Below are 23,583 nucleotides of genomic sequence, written 5' to 3' on the forward strand. Positions count from 1 at the left end.
TGTTTTTTCAATATAGTTTTATTAGATTATTGAAATTTTTTCGGGACGTTAGGTGTGTTGCTTTGTCTGCGTATGTTCAGGAAGGAGAGCTTCGCGCCACTTTGCTAGCTTTCCGTGCTAATTGACTGGAGAAGAGGACATTCTAAATCCAAACAACGATTGTTCTGGACAAAGGACCCCTTGTACAACATTCTGATGGAAGATCATCAAAAGTAGGACCCATTTTATGATGTTATTTCATATATCTGTCGTACATGTGAACTAGTAGTTTGCGGCCAGGTTTTGGGCACGCTCTCGCCATAACGTAAACTGCATATCGTAATGAAGTTATTTTTAGAATTCTAACACGGCGATTGCATTAAGAACTAGTGTATCTATCATTTCCTATACAACATGTATTTTTTAGTTATGTTTATGAATAGTTATTTGGTCAGAATATGTGTGTCAGAAAAAGTGTCAGAAAAATATCCGGACGTTGTGGGAAAAAGATGCTACGTTAGCACAATGTATAACCACTGATTTCAGCTCTAAATATGCACATTTTCGAACAAAACATAAGTGTATGTATAACCTGATGTTATAGGACTGTCATCTGATGAAGCTTATCAAGGTTAGTCAAAAATTATATATCTTTTGCTGGTTTGTTACGATCGCTAACTTTTGCTGCTGGGGAATGGCTTGTGTTTCTGGCTATTGTGGTAAGCTAATATAATGCTATATTGTGTTTTCGCTGTAAAACACTTAAGAAATCGGAAATATTGGCTGGAATCACAAGATGCCTGTCTTTCATTTGCTGTACACCATGTATTTTTCAGAAATGTTTTATGATGAGTATTTAGGTATTTGACGTTGGTGTCTGTAATTACTCTGGCTGCTTCGGTCCTATTTGTGACGGTAGCTGTGATGGTAGCTGCAATGTAAAACTGATTTATACCTCAAATATGCACATTTTTCGAACAAAACATAGATTTATTGTTTAACATGTTATAAGACTGTCATCTGATGAAGTTGTTTCTTGGTTAGTTTGGTTGGTTCTTGGTTAGTTAGGTTGGCTTTGTGCATGCTACCTGTGCTGTGAAAAATGTCTGTCCTTTTTTGTATTTGGTGGTGAGCTAACATAAATATATGTGGTGTTTTCGCTGTAAAACATTTTAAAAATCGGACATGTTGGCTGGATTCACAAGATGTTTATCTTTCATATGCTGTATTGGACTTGTTAATGTGTGAAAGTTAAATATTTCTAAAAAATATATTTTGAATTTCGCGCCCTGCACTTGAAGAGGCTGTTGTCATATTGTGCCCGGCTTCAGGCTTGCAGCCCAAAGAAGTTAATCTAAGAATGAACACTGAACAAAACGAACCGTGAAGCTATACAAATGAGTGCTGACAGGCAACTAGACATAGACAAGAACCCACAAATACCCAAGGGAAAATGGCTACCTAAATATGGTCCCCAATCAGAGACAACGAAAAACAGCTGCCTCTGATTGGGAACCATATCAGGCCTCCATTGACATATATATACCTAGACCTACAAAAACCCCTAGATATACAAAAACCCTAGACAGGACAAAACTAGCATACACACCCTAGTCACACCCTGACCTAACCAAAATAATAAAGAAAACATAGATAACTAAGGTCAGGGCGTGACAATAGGAAACACTGCCACCACCGATAAATCCACTACAATTGAGAATTTCAATAAGCATTTTTCTACAGCTGGCCATGCTTTCCACCTGGCTACCCCTACCCCGATCAACAGCCCTCCACCCCCCACAGCAACTCGCCCAAACCTCCCCCACTTCTCCTTCACCCAAATCCAGATAGGTGATATTCTGAAAGAGCTGCAAAATCTGGACCCCTACAAATCAGCCGGGCTAGACAATCTGGACCCTCTCTTTCTAAAACTATCTGCCGAAATTGTTGCAACCCCCATTACTAGCCTGTTCAACCTCTCTTCCGTATTGTCTGAGACTCCCATAGATTGGAAAGCTGCCGTGGTCATCCCCCACTTCAAAGGGGGAGACACTCTAGACCCAAACTGATACAGACCTGTATCTATTCTACCCTGCCTTTCTAAAGTCGTCGAAAGCAAAGTTAACAAACAGATAACCGACCATTTCGAATCCCACCGTACCTTCTCCGCTATGCAATCTGTTTTCAGAGCTGGTCATGGGTGCACCTCAGCCACGCTCAAGGTCCTAAACGATATCATGACCGCCATCGATAAGAGACATTACTGTGCAGCCGTTTTCATCGACCTGGCTAAGGCTTTCGACTGTAAAATCACAACATTCTTATTGGCAGACTCAACAGCCTTGGTTTCTCAAATTATTGCCTCGCCTGGTTCACCAACTACTTCTCTGATGGAGTTCAGTGTGTCAAATCGGAGGGCCTGTTGTCTGGACCTCTGGCAGTCTCTATGGGGGTGCCAAAGGGTTCAATTCTCGGGCCGACTCTCTTCTCTGTATACATCAATGATGTAGCTCTTGCTGCAGGTGATTCTCTGATCCACCTCTACGCAGACGACACCATTCTGTATATCTCTTGCCCTTCTTTGGACACTGTGTTAACTAACCTCCAGACGAGCTTCAATGCCATACAACTCTCCTTCCGTGGCCTCCAACTGCTCTTAAATGCAAGTAAAACTAAATGCATGCTCTTCAATCGATCACTGCCCGTACCTGCCCGCCCGTCCAGCATCACTACTCTGGACGGTTCTGATTTAGAATATGTGGACAACTACAAATACCTAGGTGTCTGGTTAGACTGTAAACTCTCCTTCCAGACTCACATTAACATCTCCAATCCAAATTTAAATCTAGAATTGGCTTCCTATTTCGCAACAAAGCATCCTTCCCTCATGCTGCCAAACATACCCTCGTAAAACTGACCATCCTACCGATCCTCGACTTAGGCGATGTCATTTATGAAATAGCCTCCAACACTCTACTCAACAAATTGGATGCAATCTGTCACAGTGCCATCCATTTTGTCACCAAAGCCCTATATACTACCCACCACTGCGACCTGTATGCTCTCGTTGGCTGGCCCTCGCTTCATACTCGTCAGCAAAGATCACTGCACCTGTACATAGCTCATCTGTAAATAGCCCATCCAACCTACCTCATCCCCATACTGTATATATTTATTTATCTTGCTCCTTTGCACTCCAGTATCTCTACTTGCACATTCATCTTCTGCACATTCTACCATTCCAGTGTTTAATTGCTATATTGTGATTACATCGCCACCATGGCCCATTTATTGCCTTACCTCTCTTATCCTACCTCATTTGCACATGCTGTAATATAGATTTTTCCGCTGTATTATTGATTGTATGTTTGTTTATTCCATGTGTAACTCTGTGCTGTTGTATGTGTCGAACTGATTTGCTTTATCTTGGCCAGGTCGCAGTTGCAAATGAGAACTTGTTCACAACTAGCCTACCTGCTTAAATACAGGTCAAATAAAATGAAATCAAAAAATGTAAATGACGACGTTGAAGCCCAAAACAAACACATATATAAATATTTATATAACACAGGGATGCAACCCAAACAGAAGAGCGAGGTGTAAACCTCTAAATAATACACAAGACGAGACCCGTAATAACAACTGCACAAGCACACGTAGCACCAAAGCCGATACAACAGCGCACAGGTACTCACAAGACCAACGGACATGGGGACAATAATCGACAAGGACAGTGGGGAACAGAGGGCACATATATACACATACTAATCAGGGTGAATGGGAACCAGGTGTGCGTAAGGAGACAAGACAGTCCGGGTTGGTGGTAATGAATCCAATTCAGTGACACAGATATGAGGTAGAGCATTTTATTTTAATAAAAAATGTGGTTACATGGATTCAATATAAATATTAGGTATGACTGTGCTCAATAGGTAAAAAAATGATTAGACATGAGAGCTTCTGTGGGTAATCATGGCAATGGGGCCTTCATTGTGACATCACAAGATTCTGATTCTAGGAGGTTAGCTGTTGTACAGACAAACAGAACAGTGCAAAGAGACTGATTCAACTAACCACTGACAGATTATTCATGTCCTATTTCATTAGTGAGAGAACACGCTGCTTACTTGAGAGGTAGGTTGTAATATAACTTACTGTTTAACTATGTTTCTGTAGAATAACTACTTTTCAAATGACTTGTGTGCTAACATGACCTTTTAAGTAGGCCTAACATGCAATCATGGTGACAAGAGAAACTGTTGATGAGATACAGTTTGCTTGAATCCATTTTTTTGTGAGAAAATGGTTCATCCTGACACCTGAGATGGCATGTTACAGTTGTTGTAGTGAGCCAGCCTAATGGCAAATACATTCTATTGATGAAAGAAAACCCCATCTCTGTGTTAATCCCCAACATATATTGCAATCAATTATCTCTATAAATATGTACCAAATATGTACCTCTTTAAATTGAGTTGCACTCAGAGGCACTCAAAGAGAAGACTGGAGTGTTTACAATAGGTGAAACTGTACAACAAGTTAGGTCCATGATGGATATAGGGTCACTTTCTTCCCAAAAATCTTTTTTGAATGATATTATATAAGTGATTAGTGTGGTTTGTGAGAACCAGGCCCAATATGGAGTGGTGTTACATGGGGGGTTGAATAAGGCTCAATATGGAGTGGTGTTACATGGGGGGTTGAACAAGGCTCAATATGGAATGGTGTTACATGGGGGGTTGAATATGGCTCAATAGTAAGGTACAGAGAGAGCCTGAAGTTTTCTTTTTAAAGTCTTTTGTACTTTGTCATCTCCAATAGCAACGCCTTGCATCACAATGATGATGTCATGAAGGATATTGTGCACATAATGATAGGAACAGCCAAAATCGATTCATTTGAACTTGGTCGCTTTTCCAGCGGCCAACTTTTTACTAGTATTTCAGATAGGCCTACTGCGTAATCATCTCTGGATTGGGATTGTCACTTGCTTAATTGTAAGTAAACGGGAAGAAACGTGTGCACATCGTAAAGAGATGCATTACTATTTGGTTAGCAACACGCCACTTACTACAACGTTATGTAATTTCCAGAGTTATTGTTAGCTAGGAGGAAGACATGGAGGGTTCAACGCTGACACAGAGGAGGGCTGAGTGTCAGTTGAAGGAAAGGGAGATCCAGACAGACTACATGATGGAGCTGGGTGCCAGGTTGGCTCTGATGTGGCAGATCCAGAGGGAGCAGGAGAAGGAGATGAAGAGGATTTGGTTTGAGACGAGGAAAATGCCAAGCCTGATTGAGGAGGTAACAAAACCAACTTTGACAAAGTCGACTAGAGTTCTGTTGAACAATATTGATTAAAGCAAATATATGTCAATATACGGGCAAAATGTCCCATATGCCATTGAACGTAAGCTAACAGTATTTTGTCTGATAACTTTTCTTGTGTTGTATCGTGTATGTCTCTGAGTATTGTTATGTACATAGTCCTCAGTTCTTATAGTTGCCTTGTCTTGAAAAAAATTAAATAACAAGACCAAGCGATCTCTCGTAGACCTTCATATCAGGATTATGTAGTTGTCCCACCTAGCTACCTTAAATTGAATGCACTAACTGTAAGTCGTTCTGGATAAATGCTTCTGCTAAATGTCTAAAATGTAAAATGTTATGCTGGGTGTGGGGCATGTATTTTTACACTTAGCTGACTCGTTGCCTAGAAGACCCAGGGTTGGTACAGACTGGTGCAGAGCATCTGAGAGGACAATAGATATATACAGCGTCTTCGGGAAAGTATTCAGACACCTTTTCTTTTTCCACCCTTTTGTTACGTTACAGCCTCATTCTAAAATGGATTAAATAATACACACAATACCCCATAATGACACAGCGAAAAAACTGTTTTACATTTTTTTTTGCAAATGTATTAAACTTAAAAACAGAAATACCTTATTAACATAAGAATTCAGACCCTTTGCTATGAGTCTCGAAATTGAGGTCAGGTGCATCCTGTTTCCATTGATCGTCCTTGAGATGTGTCTACGACATGTGGTAAATGAAATTGATAGGACATGATTTGGAAAGGCACACACCTGTCTATATAAGGTCCCACAGTTGACAGTGCATGTCAGAGCAAACACCAAACCATGAGGTCGAAGGAATTGTCCGTAGAGTTCAGAGGATTGTGTCGAGGATGAGATCTAGGGAAGGGTATCAAGAAATCTCTGCAGCATTGAAGGTCCCCAAGAACACAGTGGCCTCCATCATTCTAAAATGGAAGACGTTTGGAACCACCAAGACTCTTCCTCGAGCCGGCCGCCCGGCCAAGCTGAGCATTCGGAGGAGAAGGGCCTTGGTCAGGGAGGTGGCCAAGAACCCGATGGTGACTCTGACAGAGCTCAAGAGTTCCTCTGTGGAGATAGGAGATCCTTCCAGAAGGACAACCATCTCTGCAGCACATCACCGATCAGGCTGTTAAAAGGCACATGACAGCCCGCTTGGAGTTTGCCAACAGGCACCTAAAGACTCTCAGATCCATGAGAAACAAGATGCTCTGGTCTGATGAAACCAAGATTGAAATCTTTGGCCTGATTGCCAAGCGTCATGTCTGGAGGAAATCTGGCACCTACGGCACGGTGAAGCACGGTGGTGGCAGCATCATGCTGTGGGGATGTTTTTCAGCGGCATGGACTAGGAGACTAGTCAAGATCGAGGTAAAGATGAACTGAGCAAAGTACAGAGAGAACCTTGATCAAAACCTGCTCCAGAGCGCTCAGGACCTCAGACTGGGGCGAAGGGTCACCTTCCAACAGAACAACGACCCTAAGAACAAAGCCAAGACAACGCAGGAGTGACTTTGGGACACGTCTCTGAATGTCCTTGAGTGGCCCAGCCAGAGCCCGGACTTGGAGAGACCTGAAAATAGCTGTGCAGCAACGCTCCCCATCCAACCTAACAGAGCTTGAGAGGATCTGCAGAGAAGAATGGAAGAAAGTCCCCAAACACAAGTATGCCAAGCTTGTAGAGTAAAACCCAAGAAGATTTTATGGTGTAACTGCTGCCAAAGGTGCTTCAACAAAGTATTCAATACGAAAGTAAATCGCCATTTTTTTTGTTGTTGTAATGAATGTGGAACGATTCAGATTTTGCTTTGTCAATATGGGGTATTGTGTGTAGATTGATGAGCGCAAATAATTATTTAATCAATTTTAGAATAAGGCTGTGAGGTAACAAAATGTGGAAAAAGTGAAGGGGTCTAAATACTTTCCGAAGGCACTGTATATGTGATGTATTAGTATATAGTGTTCACTCATAAAGTATGTATGTACTGAATGTGATCACTTTCATCATGTCTGTTTCTTTTCTCCTGCAGAATGTGAGAGATGTGACCAACCGTCCACTCACTGAGTTCATGGCTCACTGTATTGACTCCCTCCCACCACTGGCTTTCACCAATCGGAGGCCTATACCAACCATGTTGCATCCCCCCTCTCCATTGGCCATACGCGCTCAGGATGACAAGCGGTTCATTGTATTTTCATACTTTGTCCCTGTTGAGTGCCCAGTTGCCACAGAGACCACTGCAGATGTATCTGCTGGTAAAGGAGAGGACTTATCGACAGATACACATCTTTCCTCAATGCTGCATCGATACCTGCCACACTTCTTTAACAATGACTCCATTCCACCACAGCAGACAGTAGAGGGAACCACTGAGGTCTCAGTTGCTACAGTGGCAATATCTAATATCAAGGAAGAGGACAGATTCTATCCTTTCTCTCTCCCACCACTGGCTCAGCGGTTCATTGGCAATTCATTCAATGTCCCGGAAACCTCCCAGCCTGCTGTTTCAGCCACGGAGTGCCGAGTTGCCAAAGTGGCCACTGCAGGTACAGCCACTGTCAAGAACCGGTGGGCAGCTAGAATTCTTCCTTCAGTGCTGCCTCCATGCCTGCCACCAGTCTTTGACATTGACTACAAACTGCCAGGGGCGGCAGTAGAGGGAACCAACAAGTGTCCAGTTGCCAGTGAAACAACCAATGATGTGTCCACTCAACTCAAAGAGGACATGGCAGCTGATCAAAGCCCTCCTGACCCTGCAGCACTGCCTCCAAGCTCGCCATGTATCCGTGACTCTGAACACAAACTGACCAAGGAGGAAAAAGAGGACGCCACCGAGTCCTCCGTTGCCACAGAGATGACTGTAGGCACATCCATTGTCCAGGGAGAGGACCTGGATAAAAGCCCTGATCCAAGGCTGCCTCCAAGCTTGTCACACATTTTGGACAGTGACCATAAGCAGCCAGAGGAGACGAAAGAGGGCGCCACTAAGTGCTCAGTCGCCGCTAATAGCGAGGATCCATCGGCAGCTACAGGTCTTCCCTCAGTGCTGCCTTCAAGCCTGCAACTTGTCTTTGACAATGACTACAAACGGCCAGAGGATGCAGTAGAGGGTACCAGCAAGTGTCCAGTTGTCAGTGAAGCAGCCGCTTCCGTGTCCACTGTCCTCGAAGAGGAGTTTTTGGCTGATAAAAGTCCTCCTGCACCTGCAGCTCTGCTTCTAAGGCTGCCCTGCACCCAGAACATTGACCACAAACAGCCAGAGGAGACCGTTGAGAACACCACAGAGTGCTCAGTTGACACAGAGGCAAGTGCAGTTACATCCACTGTCAAGAGAGAGGAACTGACCGGTGATAAAAGCCCTGTCCTTGCACTTCCTCCAAGCCTGGCATGCATCCATGACAAGGACCACAAGCAGCCAGATCAGAAAGTGAAGGGCACTACTGAGGAGGTGGATATCTGCCCTCACGCTCACCAGCTGGTCTCAGATGCTGACTTAACTGCAACCCGCAATGATGAGCTGCCCACCCCTCTGATCTGCGTGGTCACTAAGACGCCTGTTAGAGTGGGAGCCTCCATATGCAGGTCAGAGGATGATGATGAACCCAGGCCCTGGACCCTGGAAGAGGCAATGGTAGGTGTCCTGTTTTACACTACTACTTTACAGGTTGGGGGTCAGTTCCATTTCAATTCAAAGCGTTGTAGAGAATTTGAATTTTAGAGTACTTCCTGAATTGACCTGAATTGACTGGAATTGACCCCAACCCTGCTGCTCTTTGCTGATAGTATAAAACATCACCCCTTACTAAGGTTAACATTTGTATTACTTTTAGTATGGACTCAGGAAGTACATCTATGGGTATTGTAAAATCTAATGGGGTGTCCCATGAGGCCATCATTGTATGTTGATTACTCAAATGTGTATTGAATGTGCAACACTGAAACAATACTACATCTAGAGTCAATGTCTTCCTGTTAGGATTGTTGGATAAGACTTGAAATTGAGAGTGAAGAGAGGAGCGTCAAGGATGTGAGCCCGAGGGAGGGATTGAAGAGTGAGGTGGACTGTGCCCATTCCAAGTGCTCCAATGGGAAGGTTTCATCAGAGAGAGCAGAGACCATCCTGGGAAGAGTGGGCTTTCTGGTCATGAACCACATGCAGAAAATCCCGTGTTTGAAGATGGAGGAAAAAGAGAAAAATAAGAAACTGAATAAGAAGTTGAAAGATGACGAGAAAGAGAGAAAGGAGATGAAACACAAGCAGGAGGAGCAAAAAAAGAGGGAGGAGAAAGACGTGAAGGAGAGAGAGAAAGAGCAGAAGAAAGTCATGAAGGCTGAGAAGAAGAGGGAGAAGTTAGAACAGAAAAAGAGAGAGAAGGAAAGAAAAGAGAAGGAAAAGGCAGAGAAAAAGAGGTTAGAGGGGGTGATGAAGATACATAATGACATGATGAAAGACAGGATTAAGAAAGAGAAGAAGTGTTCTGAGGAGCTGAAAAAGAGAGAGAAAGCTCAAGCTGAGTTCCTGGAGATGGAGCGAAAGATTCAAGAAAAGGAGGAGAAGAAGAGAGAAAAGATGAGGAAAGAGGAGAGGAAGAGACTGGAGAAGAAGAAAAAGGAACTGAGAGGGTGATAGAAGAGCAGGGAAGGGATGAAAGCTTGAAGATGGATGAGTAGACTGGGTAATAGAGAGAGAGCAGGGAGGGATACTGTATTTTTGCATGCAATGAAAAAAGGAATAAAAATATTACATTACAAAGGTTTACTCTCTGTTTGATTTTTGTCAAGACATACTGTACAACACAGTATAAACACACAATGTTTACTTTTCACAAATCTGGGGAGAGTTGCACTGTTTAAATGTTGAATTTCAAATCGACCCGATGGAGCGGGGCTGTGCTGAGATGAGGAGGACGGAAAGGGAGGGGGAGAGGATGGAGGGTAGAGCTGAATTTGATGGAGAGAAATTTGATAGAGAGGAATATGATAGACAGGAATATGATAGATGGGAATATGATAGATGGGAATATGATAGAGGGAATATGATAGAGAATGAATGGAGGAATATCTGATGCTCTTGAGCAAGAGAGGTTGCTAATTGGCTAAATCAACATGGATACAGACAGGTTCAAACATGTTTTTAACAATAGGCACTGTTGGCAGGTTCTATAGTCAGCTGATATTGATTTCCTTAGTTAATAATTTATTGAACTACATTGCAAGAATTCAGGTACACCTCCAACAGCTTCTACCCCAACTCATAAGACTCATGAAAAGCTAATCAATGGGCTACCCAGACCTCTCTTTTACTCTGCTGCTATTCTCTGTTTATTATCTATGCATAGTCACTTTAACTCTACCTACATGTACATATTACCTCAATTACCTCGACTAACCGGTGCCAATGCACTTTGACTCTGTACCGGTACCCCCTGTATATATCCTCGCTATTGTTATTTTACTGCTGCTGTTTAATCATTTGTTACTTTTATTTTTTTTTAATTGACCTAACACTTTTTTTTCTGAAAACTTCTTAAAGCATTGTTGGTTAAGGGCTTGTAAGGAAGCATTTCACTATAAGGTCTACACACCTTTTGTATTCGGCGCATGTGACAAATAACATTTGATTTGATCTACTCTTCAATCAAATGTTTTAGGCCTAGATAATTACACATCCAGCACATCTTATTTCTCTACCAGCATGCGTACTGTGAAGATCCCTCGACTGCAACAGCTGATTTAACCGATCAATGGCTCCGATCACTTGACCAAGATAACCTTGTGGCTGAGCTGCTTGTTGACTTTAGGGCTGCATTTGACCTTGTTGATCATATGGTTAATAGCTGAGGCCATTGAAGAGAGATGTTTTCTTGAATCCTCATTTCTTTTTTGGAACTTTGTTACTGAGGTGGCATAGACTATGGAAGTATTGTTTAATTCTAGTAAGGTAGCCTACAGTATGTATTTTATACGTTAGTGGTAGACTGAGATCAAACAAATAACCTAAGTAAACCTGGATGCTAGTTGTGATATCTAAAACATATTGACTTTGAATTAAGCAAAACACCTGTATTATGAATGGTCAATCATTTGATATTGTCACGCTGTTTTTTACATGTATTTTATTTCACCTTTATTTAACCAGGTAGGCCAGTTGAGAACAAGTTCTCATTTACAACTGCGACCTGGCCAAGATAATGCTGTCACGACTTCCGCCGAAGTCGGCCCTTCTCCTTGTTCGGGTGGTGTTCGGCGGTCGACGTCACCGGCTTTCTAGTCACCATCGATCCATTTTTCAGTTTCGTTTTGTTTTGTCTGTATATTACACACCTGGTTTAAATTCCCCCATCATGTTCCCTATTTAACCCTCTGGCTTTCATTTCTGTTTTGTCCGTGATTGTTTGTGCGTTAGTGGTTGTGGTTGATACGTGTATGTATCTGTTTATTTCCATTTGTGGAATTTTGCCTTCATTTTGAGTAAAACACTGTGGTTTCGCTCAACACCTGTGTCCTGCGTTTGACTCCGAATATTCTCCGCACACAACCCTGACAGATGCAAAGCAGTGCGACAAAAACAACAACACAGAGTTACAAATGGAATAAACAAATGTACAGTCAGTAACACAATATAGAAATCTGTATACAGTGTGTGCAAATTGAGTAAGGATTTAAGGTAATACATAGGCCAATAGTGGAGAAGTAATTACATTTGAGCAATTTACACTGGAGTGATATATGTGCAGATGAGGATGTGCAAGTAGAAATACTGGTGTGCAAAAGAGCAGAAAAACAAAAAACAAATATGGGGTTGAGGTAGGAAGTAGGTTGGTTGGGCTATTTACAGATGGGCTGTGTACAGCTGCAGCGATCGGTAAGCTGCTCGGACAGTTGACGCATTAAAGTTAGTGAGGGAGATATAAGTCTCCAACTTCAGTGATTTTTGCAATTCTTTCCAGTCATTGGCAGCAGAGAACTGGAAGGACAGGCGGCTAAAGGAGGTGTTGGCTTTGGGGATTTCCAGTGAAATATACCAGCTGGAGCGCGTGCTATGAGTTGGTGTTGCTATGGGGACCAGTGAGCTGAGATAAGGCGGAGCTTTACCTAGCAAAGACTTATAGATGACCTGGAGCCAGTGGGTTTGGCAATGAATATGTAGCGAGGTCCAGCCAACGAGAGCATACAGGTCGCAGTGGTGGGTAGTATATGGGGTTTTGGTGACAAAATGGATGGCACTGTGATAGACTGCATCCAATTTGCTGAGTAGAGTATTGGAGGCTAATTTGTAAATGACATCGCCGAAATCAAGGATCGGTAGGATAATCAGTTTTACGAGGATTAGTTTTGCAGCATGAGTGAAGTAGGCCTTGTTGTGAAATAGAAAGCCGATTCTAGATGTAACTTTGGATAGGAGATGCTTAATGTGAGTCTGGAAGGAGAGTTTACAGTCTAACCAGACACCTAGGTATTTGTAGTTGTCCGCATATTCTAAGTCAGAACCATCCAGAGTAGTGATGCTAGTCGGGCGGTCGGGTGCGGGCAGCAGTCGGTTGAAGAGCATGCATTTAGTTTTACTAGCATTTAAGAGCAGTTGGAGGCCACGGAAGGAGTGTTGCATGGCGTTGAAGCTCGTTTGGAGGTTTGTTAACACAGTGTCCAAAGAAGAGCCAGATGTATACAGAATGGTGTCGTCTGCGTAAAGGTGGATCAAAGAATCACCCGCAGCAAGAGCGTCATCATTGATATATACAGAGAAGAGTCGGCCTGAGAATTGAACCCTGTGGCACCCCCATAGAGACTGCCAGAGGTCCAGACAACAGGCCCTCCGTTTTGACACACTGAACTCTATCTGAGAAGTAGTTAGTGAAGCAGGTGAGGCAGTCATTAGAGAATCCAAGGCTGTTTAGTCTGCCGATAAGAATACGGTGATTGACAGAGTTGACTGCATTGGCCAGGTCGATGAAAACGGCTGCACAGTACTGTCTTTTATCGATGGGGGTTATGATATCGTTTAGGACTTTGAGCGTGGCTGAGGTGCACCCGTGACCAGCTCGGAAACCAGGTTGCGTAGTGGAGAAGGTACGGTGAGATTCGAAATGGTTGGTGATCTGTTTGTTCAATTGGCTTTCAAAGACTTTAGAAAGGCAGGGCAGGATGGATACAGGTCTGTAACAGTTTAGGTCTAGAGTGTCTCCCCATTTGAAGAGGGGATGACGACGGCCACTTTGCTATCTTTAGGAATCTCAGACGATACGAAAGAGAGGGGTTGCAACAATGGCGGCGGATAATTTTAGGGAGAGAGGGTCCAGATTGTCTAGCCCAGCTGATTTGTAGGGATCCACATTTTGCAGCTCTTTCAGAACATCAGCTGTCTGGATTTGGGTGAAGGAGAATTGTGGGGGCTTGGGCCAGTTGTTTCGGGGGATGCAGAGCTGTTGGCCGGGGTAGGGGTATCCAGGTGGAAAGCATGGCCAGCCGTAGAGAAATGCTTATTGAAATTCTTGATTATCGTGGATTTATCGGTGGTGACAGTGTCTCCTAGTCTCAGTGGAATGGGCAGGTGGGAGGAGGTGCTCTTATTCTCCATGGCCTTTACAGTGTCCCAAAACTTTTTGGAATTAGTGCTGCAGGATGCAAATTTCTGTTTGAAAAAGCTAGCCTTAGCTTTCCTAATTGACTGTGTGATTTGGTTCCTGACTTCCCTGAAAAGTTGGATATCGCGGAGACTATCCAATGCTAGTGCAGTACACCACAGGGTGTTTTGTGCTGGTCAAGGACAGTCAAGTCTGGAGTGAACCAAGGGCTATATCTGTTCTTGGTTCAAATTTTTTTGAGCGAGGCATGCTTATTTAAGATGGTGAGGAAAGCACTTTTAAAGAATAACCAGGCATCCTCTACTGACGGGATGGGGCCAGGTCGATTAGAAAGGCCTGCTCGCTGAAGTTTTTTAGGGAGCGTTTGACAGTGATCAGGGGTGGTCGTTTGACTGCGGACCCATAACTGACGCAGGCAATGAGGCAGTGATCATTGAGATCCTGGTTGAAAACAGCAGAGGTGTATTTAGAGGGCAAGTTGATCAGGATGATATCTATGAGGGTGCCCATGTGTACGGATTTGGGGTTGTACCTCGTAGGTTTTTTGATAATCTGTGTGAGATTGAGGGCATCTATTTTAGATTGTAGGACGGCCGGGGTGTTAAGCATATCCCAATTTAGGCCACCTAGCATTACAAACTCTGACGATAGATGGAGGGCAATCAATTCACATATGGTGTCCAGGTGGGCACAGCTGGGAGCCGAGGGGGTCTGAGGGGGGTCTATAACAAATGGCAACAGTTAGGGACTTATTTCTGGAGAGATGGATCTTTAAAAGTAGAAGCTCAAACTGTTTGGGCATAGACCTGGATAGTATGACAGACCTCTGCAGGGTATCTCTGCAGTATATTGCAATTCCGCCCCCTTTAGCAGTTCTGTCTAGATGGAAAATAATTGGGGATGGAAATTTCTGAATTTTTGGTGGCCTTCCTAAGCCAGGATTCAGACACGGCTAGGAGATCAGGGTTGGCGGAGTATAATGATAGGAGACAGGCGCAGGAATACAGAATCGTTTTTTTTAAATTTCTCCACCCAAAATAAAGTACGTCATGAAAATGTCGGGGACGAAGCACAAAACAAGTAAATACATTACACAGGGATGCAACCCCAAAAAACGAGCGAGGTGTAAACCTCTGAATAATACACGGGACGAGACCCGTAAAAACAAGTGCACAATAACACGTAGCATGAAAGCCGATACAACAGAACACAGGTACTCACAAGACCAACGGACATGGCGACAATAATCAACAAGGACAATGGGGAACAGAGGGCACATATATACACATACTATTCAGGGGGAATAGGAACCAAGTGTGCGTGATGAGACAAGACAGTCCGGGGTTGATGGTAATGAATCCAGTTCAGTGACACCTAGAAGGCCGGTGACGAAGACCTCCGGAGCTGGTGAACGGAATGAGAAGCAGTAGTACTGGGAGGATCCGTGACCGTACTTCCCACCTTCCTCGACGCACTACACCAGCAGCGGGACGACACCGGCCCCACAAACTGTAGGCTCAGCTTCTGACAGGGCAGGCGGAGCGGCAGGCAGAGGGTGGAGAATCAGACCCGGTTGTCTGGAGAGAAAACAGGCGCCTCACTGCGATGGCGGTCGGCCTGTTCCTTGCGCCGACACACTGCCCGCTAGAGACGAGTGTGCGCAGCGTTCCAGGGCTCCTCAGTGTGCCAAAACCACTCGACCACAGCAGGGGCCAAGGTCTGGATCGTATGCCAAGGTGACAGGGCCGGCTGATACCGCAACACACACTGGAAAGGAGTGAGGTTAGTGGAGGAGTGGCGGAGGGAATTCTGCGAGTACTCAGCCCAAGGTAGACAATCCGCCAACTCCCCCAGCCGGTCCTGACTGTAACACCTCAGGAACCAGCCCACTTCCTGATTGATCCTCTTCACCTGCCCATTAGCTTGAGTACGGCACCCGGAGGTGAGACAGACCGTGACCCCCAGTGTTCAATGCCCTCCGGGATCCCTTAGTGCCGACAGATGTGCGTATAAAGAGCCTCCGCGGTTTGCATGGCCGACAGGAGCCCAGGCAGAGGAAGGAGGCGACAAGCTTTGGAAAACCGGTCCACAATGACGAGAATGGTGGTGTTCCCTGGGAGGGGGGAAGGTCAGTGACAAAGTCAACCGAAAGGTGAGACCAAGGTCGTTGTGGAACTGGCAGGGGAAGGAGCTTTCCATAAGGGAGGTGTCTGGGTGTCTTTGACTGGGCACAGAGGGAGCAGGAAGAGATGTAAACTCAGGCGTAGCCAAGGTGGGCAACTAGTACTTCTCAGTCAGACAGATGATGGTACGGCTTATCCCAGGATGACCCGACACAGGCGCCGTATGCGCCCAGTTAAGGAAGCGGTCCCGCACACCCACGGGCATGTAGGTGCTGTTCTCCAGGCACTGTGCAGGTGCGGGTTCCGTGCGCAGGGCCTGCCTTATGTCGGAGTCCATGTCCCACACCACTGCCTTCAGTGTCTCGAACACCCTCTCCGCCTCCGCCGTCCAACGAAGCCACTGGGGACATCCTCTCAGCAGGGAGGTAAGAGGCGTGACCACCATGCTGAAGCCCTCTGGAAATTGTTGGCTAACCCCAGGAATCGCTGGACTGCTTTCACGGAGTTGGGGATGGGCCATGACCTGACGCGTTGCTCCTCCATCTCCACTCCCTCCGTGGATATGAGTGGATATGAGGAAGCCCAAAAAGGACACGGTCCGCTGGAAAAACAAACATTTCTCTTGTTTAACAGATAGATCATGCTCAAACAGTCTTCTCAGCACAGACCAGACTAATGAGACATGCTGGGCGCGGTCATCAGAATAGACCAAAATCTCATCTATATAAATCACTACGCCCCTTCCCAGCATGTCCTGAAAACCTTTGTTAATAAAGGCCTAGAAGACTGAGTGAGCATTAGACATACCAAAGGTTATTACGAGATAGTCGTTTGTTCGATGATGGTTGGGATGAGGGACAAAGGATAGCTGAACTTAACGGTGGCTTTATTCAGTGTTCGATAATCAATGCAGGGGTGCAGTGCCCCATCTTACTTCTTAACAAAAAATAAGTTTGAGGAGGCTGGTGACGTAGAGGGGCGGATAAAACCCTGCTGGAGGCTCTCCTGTACGTAGGTCTCCATGGCCTCAGTCTCCGCATAGAAGAGGGGATAGACGTGTCCTCTTGGGAGGGCTGCGTCAGACAGCAGGTCAATGGCACAGTCCCAGTTCTCCCAATGAGGAGGCAGGCGTGTAGCCTGGGTCTTAGAGAAAACCCGGTGCAGATCCTGGTATTCCTCCGGTAAATCCACTTGAGGGGCGTGGTCCGGAATTTCCACCGTAGTCGTGTTGACAGACATCGTGAGACACCTCCCCTGACACTCCTGTGACCAAACCAGCAGTCTCCTCTCGGACCATGAAATTACAGGGTTATGCCAAGTCAACCAGGCGAGACCTAAAACAACGGGGTGCGTGGGGGTGTCTATAATCAAAAAGGTGATCTGTTCTAAATGTGTGTCATGGGTCAGCAGAGAAACTGGAACAGTGATGTGATGTATAAGCGCTGTCCTTATTGGATGATTATCCAGGGCTCGAACCGGAATGGGTGACTGTAGGGGAACCAAAGGAATACGTAATGCAGTGGCCAGTGGCCAGTGCACTTTCTAAAAGATTCCCGTCAGCTCCGGAATCAATCAGAGCAAACAGGAGTGAGAGGCTAGGGTATTCATGGAATTAAATGGGAATTGACAGAAAAGGAGAGGAGATCTTGCATCCTTCGCGGGCAGGTCGGGGAAAAATGACCCCTTTCTCAACAATAGGAGCAGAGGCCCAGATTCCTTCTTCTCTTATGCTCTGCCTCAGGCAAACGTGCAGAGCCCACCTCCATCGGCTCTGGCCACGGAGCAGGTGTAGCCATGGGCTCCGGACTCATAGCAGGTCTTCGCCGGGACCGCAGGAGGTTGTCCAACCGGATCGCCATGCTGATGACCTGGTCGAGTGACAGGTTGTCATCACGGCAGGCTAACTCCATCTGTACCTTCTCCCGCAGACCGCTGCGGAACACGTTGACCAAAGCAGACTCGTTCCATCAGGCGCTCTCCGAGGCGGTCCTAGATCCCTGGCATAGTCGGAGTAGGGACTCACCCCCCTCTCGGCCCTCCACAGGATGATCAAACACAGAGAGGAAGAGGAGGGTGAAGCGCTCGTGGGACTCGACCTCAAGTCCGCCCATTTCCCAGACCACACCACCATAGACGAGGGCCCAGGGTCCAGGGCCGGAACCGCAGGATGGTTGCAAGCACGCTGTCCATGGCGCTGCTGAGTCTGGAGAGACAGTCCTCGTGATGCTGGACTATCTCTCGGTGGTTGCCAGCTTGGCCTAACCCACTGTCTCCATTTAGATGGGTCGATTATTCTGTCAGGCTGTATAATGATAGGAGACAGGCGCAGGAATACGTAATATTGGGTTTAATTTCTCCACCCAAAATAAAATATGTCATAAAGTACGAACTTCTACTTTTAAAAATCCATCTTTCCAGAAACAAGTCTCTCACCGTTGCCGCTTGCTATAGACAACCCTCTGCCCCCACCTGTACCCTGGACACCATATGTTAATTGATTGCCCCATCTATCATCAGAGCTTGTGCTGCTAAGTGACCTAAACTGTGACATGCTTAACACCCCGGCCATCCTACAATCTAAGCTTGATGCCCTCAATCTCACACAAATGATCAATGAACCCACCAGGTACAACCCCAAATCCGTAAACACGGGCACCCTCATAGATATCATCCTAATCAACTTGCCCTCCAAATACACCTCTGCTGTTTTTAACCAAGATCTCAGCGATCACTGCATCATTGCCTGCATCCGTAATGGGTCTGCGGTCAAACGACCACCCCTCATCACTGTCAAACGCTCCCTAAAACACTTCAGCGAGCAGGCCTTTCTAATGGACCTGGCCCGGGTATCCTGGAAGGATATTGACCTCATCCCGTCAGTAGAGGATGCCTGGTTACTCTTTAAAAGTGCTTTCCTCACCATCTTAAATAAGCATGCCCCATTCAAAAAATGTAGAACTAAGAACACACATAGCCCTTGGTTCTCTCCAGACCTGACTTCCCTTGACCAGCACAAAACATCCTGTGGCGTTCTGCATTAGCATCGAACAGCCCCCATGATATGCAACTTTTCAGGGAAGTTAGGAAGCAATATACACAGGCAGTTAGGAAAGCTAATCCTAGCTTTTTCAAGCAGAAATTTGCATCCTGTAGCACAAACAAAAAAAAGTTCTGGGACACTGTAAAGTCCATGGAGAATAAGAGCACCTCCTTCCAGCTGCCCACTGCACTGAGGATAGGTGTCACGGCCGTCAAAAGGAGGAGACCAAGGCGCAGCGTGATATGCGTACATTCTTCTTTAATCTAAGAATGAACACTGAACAAAACTAACAAAATAACAAAACGAACCGTGAAGCTATACAAATGAGTGCTGACAGGCAACTAGACATAGACAAGAACCCACAAATACTCAAGGGAAAATGGCTACCTAAATATGGTCCCCAATCAGAGACAACGAAAAACAGCTGCCTCTGATTGGGAACCATATCAGGCCACCATAGACATATATATACCTAGACCTACAAAAAACCCTAGATGTAACGTCCTGACCAGAGTTCTTATGTGTTTTGCTTGTTTAGTGTTGGTCAGGACGTGAGCTGGGTGGGAATTCTATGTTGTGTGTACAGTCTGTACATTCTTGTGTGTCAGGGTACGTGTTCGTTGGTTTGTGTTTATTCGTGTTTCTCACTTTGTTTGTGGTGAAACATTTGTTTTAGAGTAGCGTCGTGTTTTCACCCGTGTGGGGAATTAAATTTGGAACGCTATTCTGAACTCTCTGTCTCCTGCGTTTGACTCCTTTCATCCACGACACCCCGGGCATTACACTAGATATACAAAAACCCTAGACAGGACAAAACTAGCATACACACCCTAGTCACACCCTGACCTAACCAAAATAATAAAGAAAACATAGATAACTAAGGTCAGGGCGTGACAATAGGAAACACTGCCACCACCGATAAATCCACTACAATTGAGAATTTCAATAAGCATTTTTCTACAGCTGGCCATGCTTTCCACCTGGCTACCCCTACCCCGATCAACAGCCCTCCACCCCCCACAGCAACTCGCCCAAACCTCCCCCACTTCTCCTTCACCCAAATCCAGATAGGTGATATTCTGAAAGAGCTGCAAAATCTGGACCCCTACAAATCAGCCGGGCTAGACAATCTGGACCCTCTCTTTCTAAAACTATCTGCCGAAATTGTTGCAACCCCGATTACTAGCCTGTTCAACCTCTCTTCCGTATTGTCTGAGACTCCCATAGATTGGAAAGCTGCCGTGGTCATCCCCCACTTCAAAGGGTGAGGCACTCTAGACCCAAACTGCTACAGACCTGTATCTATTCTACCCTGCCTTTCTAAAGTCGTCGAAAGCAAAGTTAACAAACAGATAACCGACCATTTCGAATCCCACCGTACCTTCTCCGCTATGCAATCTGGTTTCAGAGCTGGTCATGGGTGCACCTCAGCCACGCTCAAGGTCCTAAACGATATCATGACCGCCATCGATAAGAGACATTACTGTGCAGCCGTTTTCATCGACCTGGCTAAGGTTTTCGACTGTAAAATCACAACATTCTTATTGGCAGACTCAACAGCCTTGGTTTCTCAAATGATTGCCTCGCCTGGTTCACCAACTACTTCTCTGATGGAGTTCAGTGTGTCAAATCGGAGTGCTTGTTGTCCGGACCTCTGGCAGTCTCTATGGGGGTGCCAAAGGGTTCAATTCTCGGGCCGACTCTCTTCTCTGTATACATCAATGATGTAGCTCTTGCTGCAGGTGATTCTCTGATCCACCTCTACGCAGACGACACCATTCTGTATATCTCTTGCCCTTCTTTGGACACTGTGTTAACTAACCTCCAGACGAGCTTCAATGCCATACAACTCTCCTTCCATGGCCTCCAACTGCTCTTAAATGCAAGTAAAACTAAATGCATGCTCTTCAATCGATCGCTGCCCGTACCTGCCCGCCCGTCCAGCATCACTACTCTGGACGGTTCTGATTTAGAATATGTGGACAACTACAAATACCTAGGTGTCTGGTTAGACTGTAAACTCTCCTTCCAGACTCACATTAACATCTCCAATCCAAATTTAAATCTAGAATTGGCTTCCTATTTCGCAACAAAGCATCCTTCACTCATGCTGCCAAACATACCCTCGTAAAACTGACCATCCTACCGATCCTCGACTTAGGCGATGTCATTTATGAAATAGCCTCCAACACTCTACTCAACAAATTGGATGCAGTCTGTCACAGTGCCATCCATTTTGTCACCAAAGCCCTATATACTACCCACCACTGCGACCTGTACGCTCTCGTTGGCTGGCCCTCGCTTCATACTCGTCACCAAAGATCACTGCACCTGTACATAGCTCATCTGTAAATAGCCCATTCAACCTACCTCATCCCCATACTGTATATATTTATTTATCTTGCTCCTTTGCACTCCAGTATCTCTACTTGCACATTCATCTTCTGCACATTCTACCATTCCAGTGTTTAAATGCTATATTGTGATTACATCTCCACCATGGCCCATTTATTGCCTTACCTCTCTTATCCTACCTCATTTGCACATGCTGTAATATAGATTTTTCCGCTGTATTATTGATTGTATGTTTGTTTATTCCATGTGTAACTCTGTGCTGTTGTATGTGTCGAACTGATTTGCTTTATCTTGGCCAGGTCGCAGTTGCAAATGAGAACTTGTTCACAACTAGCCTACCTGCTTAAATACAGGTCAAATTAAATTAAATCAAAAAATGTAAATGACGACGTTGAAGCCCAAAACAAACACATATATAAATATTTATATAACACAGGGATGCAACCCAAACGGAAGAGCGAGGTGTAAACCTCTAAATAATACACAAGACGAGACCCGTAATAACAACTGCACAAGCACACGTAGCACCAAAGCCGATACAACAGCGCACAGGTACTCACAAGACCAACGGACATGGGGACAATAATCGACAAGGACAGTGGGGAACAGAGGGCACATATATACACATACTAATCAGGGTGAATGGGAACCAGGTGTGCGTAAGGAGACAAGACAGTCCGGGTTGGTGGTAATGAATCCAATTCAGTGACACAGATATGAGGTAGAGCATTTTATTTTAATAAAAAATGTGGTTACATGGCTTCAATATAAATATTAGGTATGACTGTGCTCAATAGGTAAAAAAATGATTAGACATGAGAGCTTCTGTGGGTAATCATGGCAATGGGGCCTTCATTGTGACATCACAAGATTCTGATTCTAGGAGGTTAGCTGTTGCACAGACAAACAGAACAGTGCAAAGAGACTGATTCAACTAACCACTGACAGATTATTCATGTCCTATTTCATTAGTGAGAGAACACGCTGCTTACTTGAGAGGTAGGTTGTAATATAACTTACTGTTTAACTATGTTTCTGTAGAATAACTACTTTTCAAATGACTTGTGTGCTAACATGACCTTTTAAGTAGGCCTAACATGCAATCATGGTGACAAGAGAAACTGTTGATGAGATACAGTTTGCTTGAATCAATTTTTTTGTGAGAAAATGGTTCATCCTGACACCTGAGATGGCATGTTACAGTTGTTGTAGTGAGCCAGCCTAATGGCAAATACATTCTATTGATGAAAGAAAACCCCATCTCTGTGTTAATCCCCAACATATATTGCAATCAATTATCTCTATAAATATGTACCAAATATGTACGTCTTTAAATTGAGTTGCACTCAGAGGCACTCAAAGAGAAGACTGGAGTGTTTAAAATAGGTGAAACTGTACAACAAGTTAGGTCCATGATGGATATAGGGTCACTTTCTTCCCCAAAATCTTTTTTGAATGATATTATATAAGTGATTAGTGTGGTTTGTGAGAACCAGGCCCAATATGGAGTGGTGTTACATGGGGGGTTGAATAAGGCTCAATATGGAGTGGTGTTACATGGGGGGTTGAACAAGGCTCAATATGGAGTGGCGTTACATGGGGGGTTGAATAAGGCTCAATATGGAGTGGCGTTACATGGGGAGTTGAATAAGGCTCAATAAGGAGTGGTGTTACATGGGGGGTTGAACAAGGCTCAATATGGAGTGGCGTTACATGGGGGGTTGAATATGGCTCAATAGTAAGGTACAGAGAGAGCCTGAAGTTTACTTTTTAAAGTATTTTGTACTTTGTCATCTCCAATAGCAACGCCTTGCATCACAATGATGATGTCATGAAGGATATTGTGCACATAATGATAGGAACAGCCAAAATCGATTCATTTGAACTTGGTCGCTTTTCCAGCGGCCAACTTTTTACTAGTATTTCAGATAGGCCTACTGCGTAATCATCTCTGGATTGGGATTGTCACTTGCTTAATTGTAAGTAAACAGGAAGAAACGTGTGCACATCGTAAAGAGATGTATTATTATTTGGTTAGCAACACGCCACTTACTACAACGTTATGTAATTTCCAGAGTTATTGTTAGCTAGGAGGAAGACATGGAGGGTTCAACGCTGACACAGAGGAGGGCTGAGTGTCAGTTGAAGGAAAGGGAGATCC

General features: G+C 44.9%; 1 protein-coding gene across 1 annotated transcript; it reads left to right on the forward strand.

Moving 5' to 3' along the window:
- The first annotated feature begins 5,097 nt into the window (after positions 1–5,097).
- Positions 5,098–16,060, forward strand: LOC120042117. The gene is made up of 5 exons (XM_038986976.1): positions 5,098–5,283; positions 7,349–7,574; positions 7,938–8,950; positions 9,296–9,610; positions 15,947–16,060. The coding sequence occupies exons 1-5, from the start codon at positions 5,098–5,100 to the stop codon at positions 16,058–16,060; spliced, it is 1,854 nt and encodes a 617-aa protein (XP_038842904.1).
- Positions 16,061–23,583: the final 7,523 nt, after the last annotated feature.

The sequence above is a fragment of the Salvelinus namaycush genome, unplaced genomic scaffold (assembly GCF_016432855.1).
Source record: "Salvelinus namaycush isolate Seneca unplaced genomic scaffold, SaNama_1.0 Scaffold615, whole genome shotgun sequence".
NCBI lineage: Eukaryota > Metazoa > Chordata > Actinopteri > Salmoniformes > Salmonidae > Salvelinus > Salvelinus namaycush.

What these genes read in the sequence shown, in the direction of transcription:
- LOC120042117 (XM_038986976.1), top strand. Translation starts at nt 5,098, where the DNA reads ATGGAGGGTTCAACGCTGACACAGAGGAGGGCTGAGTGTCAGTTGAAG. An exon ending in GGACCCTGGAAGAGGCAATG is followed by an intron (nt 8,951 to 9,295) that starts GTAGGTGTCCTG and finishes TCTTCCTGTTAG; the next exon opens with GATTGTTGGATAAGACTTGA. An exon ending in AAAAGAGGGAGGAGAAAGAC is followed by an intron (nt 9,611 to 15,946) that starts GTGAAGGAGAGA and finishes CATGGCCGACAG; the next exon opens with GAGCCCAGGCAGAGGAAGGA.